Source organism: Conger conger, chromosome 9 (genome assembly GCF_963514075.1).
Source record: "Conger conger chromosome 9, fConCon1.1, whole genome shotgun sequence".
NCBI classification, from domain to species: domain Eukaryota; kingdom Metazoa; phylum Chordata; class Actinopteri; order Anguilliformes; family Congridae; genus Conger; species Conger conger.
This window is the reverse complement of record NC_083768.1, coordinates 50,133,143-50,145,563: the sequence shown is the minus strand read 5'-3', so window position 1 is coordinate 50,145,563 and position 12,421 is coordinate 50,133,143. Positions and strand designations below refer to the sequence as shown.

The 12,421-nt window shown below is 40.7% G+C and overlaps 1 protein-coding gene across 1 annotated transcript in view; it reads left to right on the top strand.

The window, feature by feature from the left end:
• Positions 1-12,421, top strand: part of necab1 (N-terminal EF-hand calcium binding protein 1) — a 38,867-nt gene that overhangs the window by 8,116 nt on the left and 18,330 nt on the right. The window contains exons 4-5 of the mRNA XM_061255184.1: positions 9,427-9,452; positions 9,577-9,674. Of these exons, the coding sequence (XP_061111168.1) occupies positions 9,427-9,452; positions 9,577-9,674 (124 nt within the window). The remainder of the gene's footprint in view (positions 1-9,426; positions 9,453-9,576; positions 9,675-12,421) is intronic.

The window sequence follows — 12,421 nt, the reverse complement described above, 5'->3', positions numbered from 1 at the left end:
GACCTTAAATTACTGTATAGGTTATTTATATTCAATAAAACTCATCATTTTCCATTCGCTTTTACACTGTTTTTAAACCCAATGCGTTTTCATTTCAGAGCAAAATTGATCAGCTGTGCTTTTAAAAACAAGACACAAAACCTATTGTCTCACTTCAAGGCAATTCAAACAGCTTGGCTGAATGCAGCAGAGTTATAATAGATAGCAGCAGGTATACCTTTTACTAATAGTTCAAACACCATGCTGAGCTTCCCGAACAAGGTACGCAGTGAGTGTAGCATTCTGTTGAAATTGTGCCGCAATATTTTTTTATGTCTGTCAAAGCAAAGTGGGTGGCTGTGAATAATACAGTCACTGTGTTAATACTGTTAATGATGTAAATGAAGAACAATGCATGTCCTTTTAATATGCATGGACTATCCATTGTTAATGTAGAATTTCTCTGGAGGAAGTATGATTGTTGTCTGTTTCACCGCTGCATACTACAAAAGTACTTGTACATCGGAATGCAATTGTCTACGTTTTATATAGGCTCTCTGGAACAAGAAGATCCCACTTATGAGCATCTCTGATCAGTATCAGTAATCCAGTTGCATCATCCTCAGCCGTGAGCAAAACATACAGTATAATTGCAGCTGAGCCTAGAACTGGCTAGCGGTATGGTATTGAAGAAATGAATGAGAAGCTTTTTAGCTAATGAAATTACATTTCCAACAGTGTAATGTTTGTTTGGCTTTCATAAAACAACACAGCATTCTTTTGCCTGCATAATGAAACCATAGCATTTTCAATATGCATGTTGGGACTGTTATGCTTTGGCAAAAACTGTTTTTGAGATTTGGACCTCAATGAATATATAAGCATACAAGAGGTTATTACTGTGATTATTATACTTATTTTTAAAGTATATTTTTCTCAACCTGTTGCTATCTGAGGAGAGCACAAGGAGAGTGAGAGGTAGTGGGAGGGTGACAGGGAAGTGCAAAAATGTTTTTTCCGGATAAAAAGTGTTGCATAATTTAGTAAGCAAAATACAGTATTTTACCTGTCATAAGACCCATAATATCATTTTGTTTCCATGTGTCTCCAAATGTCCTTTTTGGAAACCTGCCTAGACATAGCTTAGAGAAAACAATGCAGAATGCTCATTGTGAAATATGAAAGGGGATTTGTCCAATTTTTTTAATTCATTCCAATGGTGCAGACAAGTAAGTGGAAAATGCAGTCTCCACAGTGGATGAATAAAGCTATACATAAGAGTTTGAGTAAAAATAATACACCATATAAGATATATAAAAAAGGACAGTACTGAGAGTAATAAAGCTGAATATTTTAATATGCATGCTAATGTTAAAAAGAACTAAGGTTAGCCAAAAGTCTATTTGAAAGGTAAATTGCACAAGTTACTAAATGTAATCCTCAGCATTTCTTTCAACACTGTAGTAGGAAAAGAAAAGTTACAGAGGAGGTTAAGTGCATTAACCTCCAAGAATAGCAAAGGAAAACTGCAACAAGGAGATGCCTTAAATGGCTACTTTGTTGAGTTTTACCAGGCACATTTAATAACAGAAGGAATTAGACATTACACACACATAAAAACCAAAGCTGATCTGGAAGTATTTTTTTTTTTATTTGTCATGAATGTTACACTGTTCGTGACCTAACTTGGTGTTTGGAAGTTTATGTTCTTAAGCACAATTCCCCGCAATGCCACATACACGTCTCATGACATCCAGAACAAAATAATTGGGCTTGTGAGTGAGTTAATCACAGAGGAAATAGTGAAGGAAATAGGTGATTCATGGTACACACTTAAAGTGGATGGGACAAAAGACCTACCTGGGTGCAAGAATATTTCAATTGTACTCCGTTATGTGGGCGAAAACAACCTTGTTTGTGAGCTCGACTATCGATGGCAATGGCTAAAGAATGTGATGCTTTATTGCTGACTAACTTGGTCCTGGCAGAGCTAATAAATATTGGCCTTCACACCGAGAAGATTCTTAGTCAATGTTATGATAGGGCCAGTGTGATGTCTGGTAAATATGGGGGCGTGGAAAAGTTAGTGCAGGACAAGCTGAATTGGGAAGTGCCTTATGTTTGTTGCTTTAACCACCAGCTGCATTCAGTCATAGTGCACACTATGTCATCTGAGCGTGCATTGCATGACTTCTTCAATGTGTGTAATTCCCTTTACAAGTTTCTCTGGAAGCCAACTGTGGCTGCGCAATATATGGGAGAGAAACTGAAACGATTGCTTGAACAGAGATGGACTGGTCACCTGGCAACTGTGAGTGCCATAATAAAATCTCTTGACAGTATCATCCACCTGGTAAGAGAAATCGAGAGTACCCACACCTTCGGTACAGAGGTGCGACTTGAGGCCGTGGGCCTATTGAAAGCTGTTTCCGAGTCAAGCTTCAAATTCATTGCCTTCATGGTCCACAAGGTCCTCAGCCTACTCAACCCCCCTAACAAGTTACTTCAGACTGAAGCAACTGATCTCTACACTGGCATCCAAGTCATCCGCAGTCCCCACATTCTGCAATGCAATGTGACTGTCAGTTTGATGAGTTATGGGAGAAGCACATAGACACTCCCCCTCCAGGCAAACGGCAAAGAGTTGTGAGTGGTAATCTGAACAGAGTAGTGATCGAAATAACAGTGGGCCAACACAAGGAGGGCTATGCGGTGGAATGCAAAATACTGTTTTTCAGCACTCTGGACACACACTGTACTGGGTTAAATGTCAACAAGATTTAATGAACAAAACAGCCAACTTGTTGAGTCCTTGTGTCCCTCTCCAGAGAGCGAAACCCTTACGGCTACGGAAAAGGTGAAACCACTGCTGGACTTAATCTCGGGAGATATTGTAGAAACGGAGTTTTCTGTGACATGCCAGTTTCTACAGACTGAAATTGCCCGATCGAGAGAAGAAAAATGGACTACACTGAACATTTTGGATAGATACTCCGGGTCTAACAGCAATGCCTACTGTGATGATGACATTGAAGCTGAGATTAACATTTGGAGCATGCACGACAACTTGCGAGAGCTCTTTTTCAACGTTGAAAAATGTATTCAGTGAGCACAGATGGAGCATGTTGCACAAGAGGAAAGCACAGCTGATTCAACTGGCATTTGAGAGGGACCTTACGAGCAAATTCCGTGGGGAGCAAGTGTCATGGCTTGGGCTTACATGGCTGCTTCTGGAGTGGGCTCACTAATCTTTATTGATGATGAAACTCATGATGGTAGCAGCAGGATGAATTCAGAAATCTACAAAAACATTCTGTCCCCCAACTTACGGAGAAATGTGTCCACACTAATTGGGAGCAACTTCATCGTGCAGCACAACAATGACCCAAAATACACTGCTAACACAACAAAGGAGTTCATTAGGGAGAAAAGGTGGAAGGTTTGGCCAAGTCAATCACCGGACCTTAACCAAATTGAGCATGCATTTTACCTCCTAAAGCGGAGATTGAAGGGACCCCCCTGAAACAAACAACAAAGGAGACAGAGGCTGCAGTAAAAGCCTGGAAAAGCATCACAAAAGAAGAATGCAACAGTTTGGTGATATCAATGGGTCACAGGCTTGATGCAATTATTGCAAGCAAGGGATATGCTACCAAATATTAAGTGTTATTTACTTTCATAATACTCTCCATTCCAATACTTTTGCTCACCTACAAATTGTGGTCTGATACCAACACTTCAAGGTGTAAATGCCAGGAAATAAAAGCTGGAATTCTGAACTCTTGTCTTGTGTTCATCTTTTTTATCTCAACCCCAAATGTATTTAGTGTATTGCAAAAACAGAGGAATTGGCCTTGGTGTTCCAATACTTTTGGAAAGGACTGTATTCATAAAAATAAACATAAAATAAATATTAAAAATGAAAGTGAAAGATTAATTTCTCATTTCAAGATTTTTGACTTCTTTCAAAAACGAATTTATAAACTTTCAAAAATACTTGGATAAATATTATGAATTAACCTACATGAAAAGTCCAGACTGTGATTGGACCAGTACCTATGTGTTGTAATGATAGCCTACTGTAAAATAATTTTTGTTCTAAATGGTTCAGTGCATTTTCGGCAGGCTACAGCAGAAAGATAAAACTGCTTTTCATATATTATGTTAAGAAAATATAAACAGTGTCTAGTTGGCCATAATTTCCTTCAGAACAAAATTTCATTAGTCATCAGGATGAACCTGGAGTGTTAAATTTAACTACCGTTTGCTGCGTATGTGAACCTAAAGTCGGATAGCCTACTGAAGGAAAGCGTTTTTCATATATTGCTTCTGCATCTCTCTTTACTAAAATAGCATCCACTTGTTTTCCTCATTTCCCATGATTTCCAACCCAATCACAAGTTAGGGCTGATGATTTCTTACCTCTGTTATCTGAAATGACAGGGACATTCGAGAGTATGTATGTGGCACATTGGAAATAATGCCATGAGGATTTTAGATCAAGTCCAAATTTGATTAACTCTGTGGGTTTGAGGTCACTGTATTTGTGAAGGCTGCAACCCTGACTGAACTGTACTGAACACTGTCAGTGTTGGGAAACACGGTGTTATTGTAAGATTAGTACCAGTCAGTAGCCTTTTGGTTCATCATAGGATGTGTGACCTTCCGGAATATTTACTTTTTTGCAGGAAGTTAAGATGGAGAATCTAATGAGCCAATACACCTTTATGGGGGAACTGTGTTGTAGGAGGTTATTTCTTTTTGCTGATATATTTACTTCTTCAGGAGCATTGCTATTTCATTTTGTACTTTGTATAAAGAAATTCCCAAGAATATGGTTTATATGGAAATAATTATTGAATAAATCCAAAGAATTTCACAAAGATGGTTTTATAGAATGGGTTGTTTTCATCTCTAACCCTTTGATCATCCTCTGTAGAGTTGGAATGAGTTTTTCTTGTTTGCACTGCAAGGTTGAACTGCTTGCTTTTATGGCTGATGGACTGTGCATTGAGCTGCTGCTCAGATTATCACCCTATCCTAGAAATAATATCTTCTATGAGTCACTGAGGTCCACAGTGAGCTTTCAACTTGAAGCGCTGGGAAGAGACAGCAAGCACACGTGGACCACACAGCTGACAGGGGAGTGCGGGTTGTAGATTCCTGCAATGTCCTCCATGACTGTCCCCTTCTTCTCCTAATTAGCCTTCAATCATTTTCTGTATCAGCAGTGGTATCATCCCCATGTTCATCATCTAAATTAATATCATCATGAACATCATCATCATAGGCAGTGGGTAGCACTGTCGCCTCACAGCAAGGAGGTCCTGGGTTTGAATCCCCGTCGGCCGGGGCCTCTCTGTGCGGAGTTTGCATGTTCTCCCCGTGTTTGCGTGGGTTTCCTCTGGGTACTCCCACAGTCCAAAGACATGCAGGTTAGGCTGATTGGAGAGTCTAAATTGCCCATAGGTATGAGTGTGTGAGTGAATGGTGTGTGTGCCCTGCGATGGACTGGTGACCTGTCCAGGGTGTATTCCTGCCTTTCGCCCAATGTATCCTGGGATAGGCTCCAGCCCCCCTGCAACCCTGTTCAGGATAAGCGGGTTAAGATAATGGATGGATGGATGGACATCATCATCATCATCATCATCATCAATATAATCAAAAGTACATAATCATCAATATATAGGATATAGGATAATCAACACCATCATCATCTTAATGAATGTATTTATGAATAGCAGGTCCATCATCAACATGTTATTAATATAATCATTCATATCATGATAAACAGCATCATCACCTATCATTTTTGTCAATGTCATGAACATCAGGATCATCATAAATATTAAAATAATTCACAGTGTTGATATCATCATCATCATCATCAATGTCTTAATCAATGGTAGGAGGGAATTATGCACATCACAGATGACTATTTCACAGATTATGTCATGTATTGAAGAAAGACCTACAGGGGACTTGCGGCTCCCATTGAGCAGTGCATTAGCGCTGCAGTGGGCTGTATTGGATCTCATTAATAGTTTATATCTTTTAAGAACTTAGGATTTAGGAGTCAGGATTTCCATTTTAACTGGAAGAAGATGAAAGAAAGGAATTTGTTTGGTTCTTCCGATGACTGTTCAATTGGTTATTCAGTACAGCCCCAGTGAAAGAAGCCTGGTGGGCCACGATAAACAGTAGAGCCAACCTTATCTGCCTGGATGGCTGAGATACAAAATGGTGGTGCATAGGAGAAAAGGGGTCTTAGAGTGCCTGCCAAGCACAAATGCTTAAAATATATTGGACAAGTGTTATTCTTTTGAGGAGTTATTATTTGTACTGGAATGTGAAGCAAAGATGTATTTCTCTGTGAAATGTTGTACTGTAATTAGGAAAAGTACTTCCTCCTTTACCACTGGGAATTCAGCATGAATTGTAAGTGGCAATATTGATTATGAAAAATAAATCATCATTACACTGGCAATCGCAATGGAGTACTGATAAAGAAAGGGACACATTTTTTCTTGAATCTTAAACACTAAAGCTCTACCGAATATGTAAAAAACTTAAAAGTCACATTGGCACACAGGAATCCTGAGTACGTACTTATCATATGCTACGCATTGTTAGGCGGATATCTTAAGTGTAGTCTGATGCTACTCAAGTCACTCAAGTCATCCTGGTTTCCATGGCAGCAATTTCCCAAGCAGATACTCCAGGCCCTTTGTAGTTTTTGCTGAAGTTCTCTTGTTTTTCATGTGGTTGGGAAATCTAATAATAGCTTCTCATCTTTTTAATACTGTACGACCTGCAGGAGAGACCCATATGTTGGAAGTGCCTCTCCTCAGAATTCCGAAACGAATATGGAACCCACTCTCTGGGAAGCAGAAAAAACAATGAAAGATGTATGAATTGCCTTTGAAAATGTTTTCTGCGCACTCTCCTAAATAATGAAACACACTGACAAATAACTTAGCTGCTTGAAATAGACTTTGTGAAATGGCACCAGAACGCAGAAGGCTAGTAATCAACTTGAGTCATCAGAAACATCGCTCCGTTATATTTACGTTTACATCAGTGATCTTACAAAAACATACAATTGACAGGGCCTTAATTTGACAGCACAGAGCAGTGTTTCTCTTTGTTGTCTGTGCTTTGTTGCATGTGTCATTGGCACTGGGAAAATATGCTCTGAAGTTCAGTGTGACTGTTTTCCAGAAAGTATTGAGGTCCACTGTAGAGATACACACAGCTCTGGCTCATAAACAGCAGTATCTTCTTATTGACACAATTAACTCTACTTCTTGAAGGAAAGGTAGCACAATCATTGTTGTTTGGCGGCAGTCGGTTACTGCAGGGTTGCCGTTAACAAGAAAGGAGCAGACATTGAGCTGCCTTGAGGAGATGGAATCAGTGCAAACCAGAGGAAGATGGTTGCAAATGTATTATGGATTTTTTTTTACAAGCTATTCACAGGGAAGTTGTAATTTTGAGCATTCTGGGAAAAGAGAATTCTGATTGCTCATAATATCCTATTTTACATTTTTAGAGTGGTTTGGATTGTTATTTGGTGGATTGTTATTCCGAGTGGATTGTTATTCTATGTGCCAAGATAAAACTGCACATGATGAATTGCATCTGATTAAGTACTTCTATTTAATCTTTCTTATAAGAGGAAGGCTTCTAAAAACATCTACATTGAAATGGTAAGATTCTTTGAGGAGACCTATGAAACCAAACCACAATCATTGAAATCTAACTTTGCTTTTATTTCGACATGTTTGTGAAATAAACATGGACACAGTATCATAGGAGAATTCCAAGCTCCGGTACCATTTTTCCTTACCCACCTCAACTTAAATTATAAACCTTAAGTGAAGGCTGTGCCTTGATTTAACATGTGCTGTGACATTTATGAAGAAGTGAGGAACGGGTGCCTGGGGGGAAAAGAACAGAAGTTGTTTTCAAGTCTGTTTGGCCTTTATCCATAGAAATTAAGCCAGGGCAATCTGCATGCACAGACTGCGGAATTTGCAAGGCAATTAGTGAGAACTGCTAGTTCTATGCAGTACATATAAGCTCAGAGGCATGGTTGTGAAAGTACAAGTGTTAATCGATACTGCTTATTGCTTTGAAAATATTACACTCACACATGTACTGTATGTACACAAACACGCTCAAGGTAAATTGACTGCATTTATATACTGTAGCACTTTTCCCAGCAACCACAGCTACACAAAAGGCTTTACACTCCGTGCTTCTCATTCACACATACAGACACCAATGGCAAAAAGCACCCATGCTAGGCGCCTACTGGCTCCTTGGGAGGAATTGGACATTGGGTGTCATTTTTTGGCCAGAAGGAATCAAACTGTTAACGACCACTCTACCAACTGCGCTAATGTCTCCTTAAATGTCGTATAAAAGCATGCATGCACATACTCACACACACACACACACGCACACACACACACACACACACACACACACACACACACGCACACATCAGATAAGTTAATCATTCACTTTTAACTCAAAGTAGAGAACAAGCATTTTTCATAGTTTATTTGATTTTGTTTTATTTGATTTATTGTTGTCTTATTCATGACTACCACTGCCTTTGGTGTCTGGAAAATTCATACTTTCATGATCACAACAGTAATGTGATAGTCTGCTACCCACTTGCTTTTCAGAATATAACCATAAAAGCCACTACTGCTCTACTGCTCTGTAGACTCTCAGTGTAAAAATGTTTCAGGGTTTGCTCCTCGTATCGGAAACATGTGTTTAAAATGTCAGCGGAACAAGCTGGGGCCGCAGGTGCCCCGACGGTGGAGTGGCAGAGGGAATACTGCCTGCTGTCTGACTGCAGATGTCTTTCACTAGTGTTGATCGGAAGATTACACACAGCTTTACTGTCTTTACAGACTTGATGTAAGAGACCACACACCCAGCTGAATGGCGTCCCCTTCTTCAAAGACTGCTGCTACTTTCATGTAAAGGCCATAGAGAAGGAGCTCGGTCAGTCCTGTATTAGTAATGAAAGCCTCTTACAGAGTTGTCTGGGGCTGAGAAGCTCACGTATTCAGGACATACACGCACATGCTCGGATACAGCCCCGATGTAGCTTACTCCTGTCTCACAGGAAAGGTAGTCTTAAGGATACAGTCCACTTGTCAGGTCATGTTGGGCTGGTCTGTCTCATGTGGGTTGAGTGCCTGCCCGTTCTGGATGCCCTCTGGTCTGTTCCCATGCCGTGAAGCTGCAGCTAAATGTAATGCATTGTCAGAGCTGGTTAATATCAAATACTTATGTTGTCAATATGTTTCCAAACTTTGTTTAGTGTTGAACGGCTCTGCAACACTGAAATGATTCATGTATTCCAAAGGTTTTTAGAAGCATGCTGAATTTTAATTTATCCTTTTTTTTGTTGTCTTTATACAGTAACGTGGACACTGATGAGTTGTGTGGTAAGTTAACGTTTCCGTATTTTACATCACATTGCATATTCTCCGCCTCAATCTGAGACAACCTTTATCTCAAGGCCGTGAGCTCTCTTCCCTAACAACGTATTCCCTTTCTTGTTTTTTAAAGAGTACTTCTCTCAGCACCTTGGTGAATATGAAAACGTCCTTGCGGCCCTAGAGGACCTGAACATCTCAATACTGAAGGCTATGGACAAAACTAAAAGGGTACATCTCTGTTCGCACAGCTGCTGCTTGTTATGTTAAAATATGTTAAAACTGTTCATTCATCTGTGAGTAGGACAAATATTTTGCATGTTGCCTCCATTGCCGCGGGGATGTTATACGGCTTTAGATCCAGAGCATAATAATCAACTTCTAGCCGTAACTGTAAGCTGCATTGAGTATGCACATGTCTAATGGCCTGTCTGATTTCGCTGTGTTGTATCCTAGCCGTGTGTTAGCGGGAACAGTAAATTAGCGCTGTCATTGATCGATGTCCATTAGATGTGCTCTGTGGGCAGTGGTGGGGGGGGGGGGGGATGTACAGCCACGTGGAGCAGGATTGACAGCACTGATCAGAGAGGCGCAACGGTGCAACACCATTAACGGCGAGCTTTCCTGCGGTCACTGTCGTGTTACCAGGCTGTGGATGAGACATGAGATATGAGATATTCGTATTCCGATCCCTCCCTCAGTCTGGTGGCAGTATTTCCTAATCTCTCTCCGCTGTTCCCTTGTCCCCAGTGTAAGAAGACGTGAGAAGATGTGCAATTTGCAGTCAGGCATATTAAAAACGGCACTATCGCAGAGAGAGAGAGAGAGAAAGGGAAAGGGAGAGGGTTTTACAGTAGGGGGACAACTCTGTTTTATCGCTGGGTGGGGTCTATCCGATAGTGCACTTCATGTGGCCAGTGACCTTTCGGCCAGATTTGATGGTTCTTCTTCAGGGAGGACAGAGATGAATGCTTGATCTGATGTTCCCATTTTAAGGGGCCAAAAGTAACGGCATCTCAGCTATTTCTGATTAGTCAGGTGTATTCAATTGCTTCCTTAGTGCATGAATAAGAAAGCTTTCAGGACCTACCTTTGATTCTAGGCTTTTGATTGCCTGTGGTGACTGTGATTGGTATTTATCAACATGAGGACCATGAGTTCTGCAAATTAAAGTCAAGGAAGCCATTATGCGGCTGAGAAATGAACAAAAACTCTTTTGGAACATCATTAGGAAGAAAGAACATTGGCGTATGTTTTGGATCATTGGGCCAAATGTGTATATCAAATGTGTGCCGAACAAATCAAACCCCAACCACTGTGCAAGGCATGAACACTACCAGTGGGAAATCCTCCATTGTTCCACTTTCTCCTTTGATGTGAACGCTATGACTTAATGACATGCCGTCTATTTAAGAAGCAGATTCTCGGCCTGCCTACCGGTGCAGAGGGCACACGCACCTGGGTTGGATTCAGCTCAGGTGCTTAAAGTGTGCCTATTTCCACAGGACAGGGCCAAGACTGGGAGATCACTCAAGATCACTCCAGAGCACCAGTTTGGTGGGAAGTTTTTCTTTTACTTAGTTTATTCTTGAGTTTGCCATGTGCATTTGGGAGGAAGTTACCTCTGGAAAGTGGTGGAGCTAGCTGGCAGGAAATTGGAGTGGAGAGCTGGTTCATGGGAACTGTGAACTGTGATAGTTGGCCTACACCAGTCATGTCCAGTCTCAGATCTCCAAAATTTGTGTACATCCATCACCAACTACAAAACTGAGCTTTTTTCTAAGAGTCAGCCTGTCTTTGTCTCCACTCAAGGAAAGCCTGCATATGCAGTCTAAAGTGGTGTACAGATCCAGCTGTGAAAGGGTCCGGGTTTCCTGTAATTATGTAGGCTGCATTTATTCATGTCAGTACTTAGTTAATGGTCAACATTTCTTCTGCAGAGAGTTGTGGCTAGCAAGGTGGCGACAACCCCATCCCCATAGCATGGGTGGTTGCCCAGTGACTGACCAGATCTGAGCCGAACCCCGCATTTAAAGGATATTCTGGAATCATGCCCCAGACACCCCATGTTCCTCTTCCGTTAACTAAAGTGTGCATTGATTGACTTCCTTTTGGAAAGTTGGGGCGGTATTCCTCCTGCAGTATTTCAGACACTGGTCGACCCTATACAACAGCAAATATAGTCTGTATGTACCACAGATAGCAGATGGGTCTTTCCCCTTGTATATTAGATAAATCTGGGGTGCACATTTCAGCCCACTCATAATTCCCTGGGATGGGAGATTGAATTTGAACCTCAAAATAGTCAACCACTCGGGGTCTGGGTCAAGTGAATGAATCATTAATAACACTACCTACCGTTTGGGGGTTTATGAAGCCTCCAATGTACACGGGAAAAGGATCACCCTGCTAACACATAATCATTTTCATTAATTTTTAATGAGTAACTTAAGTCCTTCAGATGAAATACAGGCTGCGCCTCTCTCCAGGGATTTAATTATACACCCAAAATGTGTCTGTAATAAGTCTGTCTTGCGGACTGAATAGTAGTTGAGGAAAATGATGTCGATCAAATATGGGCACAGTGCTTTAATTATAGCCAATATACAGTCAAGTATACCTTGCTGGCTAAATCTTCAGAATTACAAAAGTTTTGTGACAAAATGTAGTGCGAGACAGAAAACTGTGTACTTTGCTCCATGCTGAGAACGTGTGCTGCCGCCAATTACTGCTGTCTTTACAGAAACACTAAATCACGCCTATGTTTTAGAGAGTGATTTTTAGAAATAACATTAATTGTCACAAAAAATTATGCAATACAATGCTGCCCTGCTGCTTTCACAGTTATGAGCTTCAGATTTATGTGAGCCCTGTGAAAATAAGAAGGATTTTCTACAGGAATGTGCTTACAGAGAGGGATTCAGCCACTGGTCACACATGAAGGAAGGCCTTGAGAGCAGGCTATTTGTGGATTCTTT